We start from the raw sequence: 8,390 nt of genomic DNA, 5'->3' as shown, positions 1-8,390 counted from the left end.
GGAGGAAAGCTGGGATCCGAGCGGGCGCCGACGCGCGTGGGTCGTCGCAGAGAGGTGGCGGCCGCGAGGGGCGCAGCGATCCGCTGGTGCCCGCCGCTGATGAACAGGCGGCCGCGAGCAGCCCCCGGAGCCGCGCGGCATCCGCGTATACAGTGACGGTGGAAGCCACGCCCGCTCGGGAGCGGGGGGCTGTCCTAGCCCCCCCATCTGTCCCCCTCCCTCCGGCTCCCTCCCTCCGGCCCCCTCCCTGCCCCAGCTCCCTTGCTCCCTCCTCCTCCTCCCGGCGCCGGCCCCCGGCCCGCCCCCGGCTCGACTCGCGGGAGGCGCTGGGCGCCGGGGCTGGCGCGCTCTCCCGGGCGCACACACACATCCACGCACGCACGCCCAGAGCAGCTCTCTCCGCGCCCGGCCCTCGTTCCCCTCGCCCATGCAGACGGACAGAGAGACGGAAGATGGCTGACGACTCCATGGGGCACCGAGGATGCAGCCCGGCGGTGGCGGCGGCGGCGGCGGGAGCGACAGAAGCTGCGGCGACGGCACGGGCAGCGGCGGCGTTGGCGGCGTTGGTGGTGGCGGCGGCGGCGGCAGCAGGAGCAGGAGCGGCGGCGGCGGCATCCCCGAGACTCCCCGAGCTACCTTTCCCTCTGACAGCCACTGACGTTCTCCGCCGCTAGAAGAGACCCCGCTTCTCCCGCGCCTGCCTTTCCCCCCTCCCAGCCCCGGCCCCGCCAGCACCGCTACCTCCGCCAGTTTTGCCACCATCAGCACCACCTCCACCACCGCCACCGCCACCACCACCACCACCACCACCACCACCACCACCACCGCCGGCGGCGGCAGCAGCCATTTCATCTCCACAGAAACCAGACACAAAAACATGGCAGAAATGGAGAAAGAAGGGAGACCTCCGGAAAATAAAAGGAGCAGGAAACCAGCTCACCCAGTGAAAAGGGAGATCAATGAGGAAATGAAGGTATTTTTGGACCTTGGGGGCTGGGGAGACCGAGCTCTTTCTTCGGTCCGCTCCCTTTGGGCCGTTGTTTGGATTCGTGGGGTACAGGGACGCTCTTGTCAGTTACTGTAGGATGCCCGGAAAGCCTCGGCTCCTCCTCCAGGTGCAAAACGGAGGTCAACTCGCGGGCTGCATCCCGAAATTTGCCAGCCTCAGATTCGAAAGGGGGTACCACATACTGTTTAACCTTACAAACCCCAGGTTGGCACAGATTTGTTTCAGAGAGGCGGGCACCGGGGTCCAAGTGGTGGATGGGCATGGTGAATGGGCATGGTGATGAGGCTTTCCTAGTGGGCAGTGTAGTTTTTACCCCTTCTTCGCGAATCGTCCTTCGGACCCCTCCAAAGTTAAGAGTCGCTCGGCTGAGGCACGCTGGGAGAGCTGGAGTTCATCCCTCTCCGCAGTTCATTCCCCAGCTTAGAGATCCCGCTTCGCCCCAAGTCTCCAGCTGCGACACTGTAGCGGCTGTCAGTGCTAGGCGAGTTGCGGCCAGAGCTGTGAGGGTCTGAGGGCTGTCCTGACGGCCCGCTTGCCTCGTTCGCCCCCGCCCGCGCCTCTCCATCGCTACCTCCGCCTCCTGTTCGCTTTGTACGCCTAGCTTACCAGTTAAGCAGACCTCAGCGAGCCCCGCCGAAAGATAGCTGACCGAGGAGCGGCCTTCGCAGGGCGCCTGCCCATTGTTCAGGAAGGCCAACCCGGAGTCCTTTTGGCGAGACCGGGCTCCCGGCCAGACCAGCGGTGCTCCAGAGGTGGCGAGCGCAGCCGCCTGGCGCTCCAGCTGTTCGCGTAGAAGCGATTGCAAAAGAACACCGCTCAACTCCGGACCCCACTCGTCGCCCCATTCCTTTATTTTCTACATGCTGAGGCTTTGCCTGGGCGAGCATTTTATTCTATGTTGATTTTATGAATCTCTCTTTAAAAAAATTTTTTTTTAAATCTTTTTCTGTGAGTTACAAAAAAGTAACAGGCTTGGCGCTCCCCATCTTCTGCTTTTAATGGTGCCAGTTGACTTGGTTAGGTTTGGTTAAGTTTGTATTTAAAAGACGAACCAGATAAAAAAGGTATGCAACTTAGTTTCATTTATTGCGTTTTGACATCTTGATTAGAACATGTGTATTCCATAAGAATGCCTTGTGTGAAGCCCATGATCAGAAGGGGCAAATGGATATATATCCTGCGTGTGTGAGTGTGTGTGTACGTAGGTAGCTAGGTGCATATGCTTAGCTTTACATTTCTTCCAGAAATGTCAGTAGCATTATAAATTTTGAAATTAGGGTTTTATTTCAGGGTGAGAAACTTAGTGCCTGGAAGCATGAGGTATAGTATCAGTCCAAAGGAGATTTGCCTTGGAAATCAATGCTATTCCTTGTAATGGAAACCACCATTGAGTCCAATGATAGTTAAGGAAGAAAAAAAAAAAAAAAAATAGAAGTTGCTTTCTTCCCATGAGGGTGGAATTCAGTCTACAATAACCATTCTTGCCCTTCCCTCCTGTCCTGTTTCCAGATTACTTTACCATTTCGTTTTAAATTTGGAGTGGGGGAAGAGGAGAGAGGTGAAGGCCACTAGGAAATCACAGCATGCTCTGGCCCTTTAAAATGCTGCCTAATGTGATCTATATGGATGGCAGCTTTTAAGTTTCATAGGTTCTAGAATTACAAATTAGCTAATTTTAATCAAAACATGTGAAATGTTATCCCGGCTGGATATAAAGGCTGACTGTGCTCAGTGCTTGGGGCTCGTGTTGTTGACTTTGGCTGCAGGCGCACTCCGTGGTTTGGGAGATAGTTGTCCTTCTACAGTATAACAGATGTTTGTCTGAACTGGTGAGGAAGAAACAAAAACAACATTGTATTAAGGGGAAAAATTACACAATTTTTAGCCAGTACTGCAGGACTAAGTATGGAATTAACCTTGGTGAACAGTATTTCCTCTTTTTAAAATGTTATTTTTCTTCCAAATCACCATCTACTATTTGAAGTTCTAATCCTCATCATTTCAATCCAAAGTAGCATAAACAAGAAGTTTTGCACAGCAAATAATCCAAAATACCTGTAGGATTGGTATTTTCTCTCTGGTTTGGAACAATGTGTGAGACCCCTGGCCAAAATTTTCAGTCATTTCCATTCACACCATGCCAGCGTGTCGAGTGGAATTGTTTTGTAGGCATTACTCTAATACAGTAACATTAAAAATCCTTCTTTAAAAAAGTGGTTGCTCAAAGTCACAAGGGTTTTTTTTTAATAACTCATTAATATTTCATGCTTTTATTATTAATAATCACAACAACAAACTCCTCCCCCAAACCCCCTGGTATTATTGCCCCTCCAGCTCCCCGAAGGTGAAGTGTAGAGTAACATAACAAGTTGGTTGCCCTGTATAAAAATGTGTGCAACAAAATGTCACTGAGAACACAATGTGGCCTTGTGCAGCTTCATATCGGTGCCGCTGGAGCTGCCTGGCTGTGTTTGCCTTCATCTGAACAGCTTTCATCTGGACCAGTGTAAACTAAGCTCTGGTAAGTAATCACTGCCCGGCAGAAAGAAAGGAATGTATACAGCTAGCGCGGCCTAAGCTGTAAAAACGGAAACCTGAGCCCCCACCTCGGATCACATATCAAGGCTTGAAGGTAGGGGAAATGAAAGGGGGAAAGAGGAGAGAGCGAATGGAAAAGTCAGCCGGGGAAGTGGAGGATCAGGCGGAGGCCCCCCTTAGGGAGATTTGGCTCAGGGATTAGGGAATTTTATCGTGGTGTACAGTGACCTACTCAGGTTTCAACACTGGTTGGATCGAGTTGCTTCTCTGAGCTGAAAGAAAAGGGACTGGTGTGTATGTGATTATTTTTCTCCTTTGGGTAATAGAAAGGACATTGGTACAAGTATCTATTTTAAGTACAGCAAATGCAGGGTTTTGAGAATGAACAACAAAATTGCCTCATCTCAGAGACTCCCTTCAAGATCTCCTAATTGAGATAGTCACCTATTTATTTAAAAATGGCTGGAGAAGACAAACTGGCTGAGGTTTAGCTGACACCAGTAATGGCATTGGAGATTGTCTTCATGTGGCTGAGAGCTAATGTTGGTTGCTGTTTCACTAGATCAGATATTGAGTTACATTTTCGTTATCACTGGTTTAATGTACATGGCAGTTGTAACAAATTTAAATTTGATACAATATAATTTTGTGAGTGAGAAGTACATGACTTGGCATAGCTTGCTTATGGTGTACTTCAGTGAAAATATCTTCAAGTAGAAATGTTTGTCTCATTATGACCTTTACAATGTTTATCTTTTCTTCTTCCTTTCATTCTGATTTTTCTTGATTTTGCTTTACTTACAATTAGTATGTCTTATTTAATCAGTGAGTAGTAGAGAGGATTTTTGAAAATCAGATGGCAGCCCAATTTCTATTTTTACTACTTTTGGTTTCCAAAGTGGATATTGGGATTATATCTACTGTATAATGTGTCTGATACACTCTAACTCACATGTGCCATAGTAAAGGGATGTCAGGGGGGAATTCCAAAATATGGAGGGGTTAATTAATTTCAGGAGTTCATCCAGAACATGCAAGATGTAGTCTACAAACAAGTTTGTACTAGTGAATGTGTAAGTATAAATTAGTGTGTAAGTGTAAACACTGTTGTACTTTGTGATCAGTAGCTACCAAACAATAATATAAACCCCCAAATCTGAACTATGAGTAGAGATAATGAGTCAGATTTTTATCTTTTAAAACTCTTTGACAAAACCAATGTGATTAGATCAAGCACTCTGTCCTGGAAACTTTCCTAAACAAACCGTAATTAACACACTTACAATGCTTGACTTCTTTATCATCTGCTGGAAAACCTATGTTAAATGTCAAAGGTCTCACCTTTGCTGAAGTTTTCCGTATATTAATAGTCTCAGCAAGTAATTTGTTATAAAATTATGCTTCAGTCCTGAATCCCCAAAGTTTGAGGCAGGCACATCTGTTAGCATTTAGTAGGACACTTACCACAAGATTTTCTAGTTTGGTGTCTGATGGTCTTTATTTGACATTACATTAAAAATGATCTCTGTCAATTGCATAGACAATAAAGCACATTGCAGAGCTGAACTGGTGAGTGCCATGAGATAACCTGATGTTTAAAAAATAAAAAATTAGAGAAGTCAGTATGGATGGGAAAAGTCAGCATGTTTAAGTTTGAAATCAGCTCATTACCAAATCAGATATATTTTACATTTTGCTGTTGAAATGCCAGCCTGATGTCAGATGCAGTAAGTCTCAGGAACCTAGAAAGTGGCTTTGGGACCAGATCCCACTGTAGCTTTCACAGTTGGTCAGACCTCCCTTCCTAAGCAGTAGCCTCAGGTATGCCACGGGTCAGAGGTAGGGACTAATGTCAGTTGAGGCATGGTCTTGCCCCTGAGGAGCAGGTGTGGGATGTTCCTAAGCCCTCATCATTGCTCTCAGTTGCCCTGCTCAGGACTTCAGATTAAACCCAGAAGAGATGATCCAGAGAGGGTTTGGAGAGCTATGCATTCTGCTCTATTCAGATGGGGTTTCTGGGAAGAGTCTCTCTCCATCTGTGAGCCACTGAGTGTGATGTGTAAGTAAAGCACCATTCTCTAAGCCTTATACAACTCGCAGGTTCCAGAGACGAGGAAATGGAAAGGAACCACTCCACTTCCTCCCAAATCTGAAATAAACATTTGAACTAGAAGAAAATGAGTCTGACAGACTCATTCCCTTCTGCGTTTCCTGCTTGTGTGCTTGCCAAGCACTGCTCTGAGAAGCCAAGCCCTACTCTGCTGTGTGAGAGACAGATTTACAGAAACCAAGAGGTAACAGAGTTCTTGAAGGAACATCCAAAAGAGGGCCTCAAAAAAGGGCGAGTATTAGTGAGTCCTTGTGACTCTAAAAAAGGAGAGTCCCAGGGAAAGATAGTGTTTCATTAGGGTGACCAAATTTTTTACATCATAATACCTTCTAAAGAAATGTCCCTTTTATGTATTCAGTCTTAACACTTATTTTTTTAAATTATACTAGAAGTAGTAGAAGGTGTATCATAAAAATCCCTGAAGTCTAAAACTTCCTCTTGTGGAATGGGAAGCCAGCCACACTTGTACTCTCAAGCTAATAAGATTATTGAATAGTTTCCTGAAAGGGAAGGGATATTACAGGGTAGAAGGAGGGGAAAAAAATAGAGTACTTTGTTTTTGATAGTGCCAATTGAAACATGTAAACAGACATGAAAGCATGTGGTGAGTGAGATTTGCTGAATGTATATTTTAGGATCTGTAGACTGATGGGTGTTAATATCTCTTATATAACCAAAGGCCTGTGGAACTCCATAGTGCTTTAAGGCCAGTGGCTTTGGCACAGACAGGAAAACAATGTAACAAGTCTTGGTGATTTTTAAGGCAGTTCTGCAGCTGTGATAGGACACAGCTGCACACAGCTGTACACCTGCCATGCCTGCCACAGTATTAGCTGAGGGCCAGTATCCACAATTTCACAGCATTTATTTGACCCTTTTAGGACAGTTGGTGTCTTGGCAGCAGAATAAAATGTGGTTGTGTGATTGTCTACTCTGTGTCACAACAAGACAATGAAATACCATAGATTTTATATGTGGAAGCACACTATTTTGGCTTCATATGCCAATTATGTAGCCATCCAATTCAGAATATATCAATAAGAGAATAAGCTTTTTCTCAGGTCCTGTCCAGTTGTGTGTTAGTGTTATAGTATCTTGTGAACTTAGTCCTTCCTTAAAATCATTGTGTTGTGACTAACAACAGTGCTACAAAATGAAACAAAGTGTAGTAAGTATAGTGATCATCCTCAGAGGACTTCAGTCTCTAAAGCTGTCATTCAGGTAAAAACAGCAGGATTCAATGTATAAAATATGCACCAAGAGTGTGAATCTGGCCACTCTTATTATTTCATGCATGTTGATGACTTTCTAATGGGCCATCTGTGGGGAGTGATTTGTCCTTACTATACCATCTGATCCAATGGGATCATGAATGTGAAAATACTTTGCAATCTGTAGAGGGCTTTTCAGATTTTTTTTTTTTTTTTTTTTTTTTGTACTATTTGAATTTTACTTCATGACCTTTTTCTTGGCATAACCATAAATAAAAGTGGCTCACTGAATCTCTGTTAAGGGAGACAACTCAGATGCAGCCTTGGGTCATGGCTAGAAATAGAGTTAGAAACTGATTTCTAATCAATTTGAATTCTTACTTTGTATTTGAACTTGATCAAGGCTCTGCCTCTCTTTTGAAGTTTCACTTTCTTTATCACTATTAGAGAGTCCATGATGCTTAATAGAAATTAACCTCAGAGGTCAGAACACATGGAGATGGCAATGAAGAGAAAATATTTTCCAAAAATAACCATCATTCTGTTATTCATAACCTTAGCTAGCAGAGACACTAGCATTTTTTAAAAAACTGTCTTGTAAATTGTTCAGAATTGGGAGTTTTCTTTTCCTTTGAGAGTATTTTTCATGTGCTCTATTTTTTGGATAATGCATGTTGGAATGTTTCAAAGTTAAGTAATGTAATTGACATTCTTTTTATTGTCATTAGAACTGTGAATATAACTGATATAGTTGACTACAAGTGAGACTGTATTAAATTTTAATTAAAACTAGGTTTTTTATTTTTACAAAAATAATATACAGACGTGACAAATAGTAGAATAAGCAGCAGAGGTAAGGAAAAAGAAAAACGAAGCCTATAATTTTCCCACCAGACACAATTACTGTCAATATTTTGATGTGTGTCTTTTCATGCCCTTTTCTATGCATGATATACAGTTTTTTAAAAAGCAAAAATGAACTCATACGTACTAACTTTCCCTTTAAACTTAATATATTGTTCGTATCTTTTCATGGCATTAAAATTTTATCTATAGCATATATTTTAGTGGCATGATAGTATTCCTTTATGTGACTGAAGTACAATTTATTTAGCCGAGTTCCTATTGTTTGGCATTTAGTTTGTTTTTAAGGAAACAACACTGAGACAAATATTCCTGAACTTGCATATGTATATATCTATTTCTTTAGGATAGTTCCTAAAATGCCTAGAAATAAATTGCTGAATCCAATGGGTTTTAATGCAAAGAGTCAAATCACTCATTTTAAAAGTTTTATCAGTTTAAGTTCCCAATAGTATGAGAGTGCTCACTAATACTACCTATTTTAGTTTTTGTTTGTTTGTTTGTTTTGGCTGGGATTGAACCCAAGAAGGTATTACCTCTGAGCTAATCACCAACTCTCTTTATTTTATTTTGGAACAAGGTCTTGCTAAATTGTCCAGGCTGGCTCCAACTTGTTATCCTCCTGCCTCAGCCTCCTGAGTAGCTAAGATTACAGGCA

General features: G+C 43.8%; 1 protein-coding gene across 1 annotated transcript in view; it reads left to right on the top strand.

The window, feature by feature from the left end:
* Positions 1–262: 262 nt before the first annotated feature.
* Positions 263–8,390, top strand: part of Sobp (sine oculis binding protein homolog) — a 158,907-nt gene continuing 150,779 nt past the window's right edge. The window contains 1 exon segment of the mRNA XM_047558312.1: positions 263–973. Coding sequence (XP_047414268.1) covers positions 878–973 — 96 coding nt within the window. The 5' untranslated portion in view covers positions 263–877.

Source organism: Sciurus carolinensis, chromosome 7 (assembly GCF_902686445.1).
Source record: "Sciurus carolinensis chromosome 7, mSciCar1.2, whole genome shotgun sequence".
In the NCBI taxonomy this organism is placed as follows: domain Eukaryota; kingdom Metazoa; phylum Chordata; class Mammalia; order Rodentia; family Sciuridae; genus Sciurus; species Sciurus carolinensis.
Note: the sequence above shows the minus strand (reverse complement) of the source record. Positions and strands in the feature narration are given on the sequence as shown.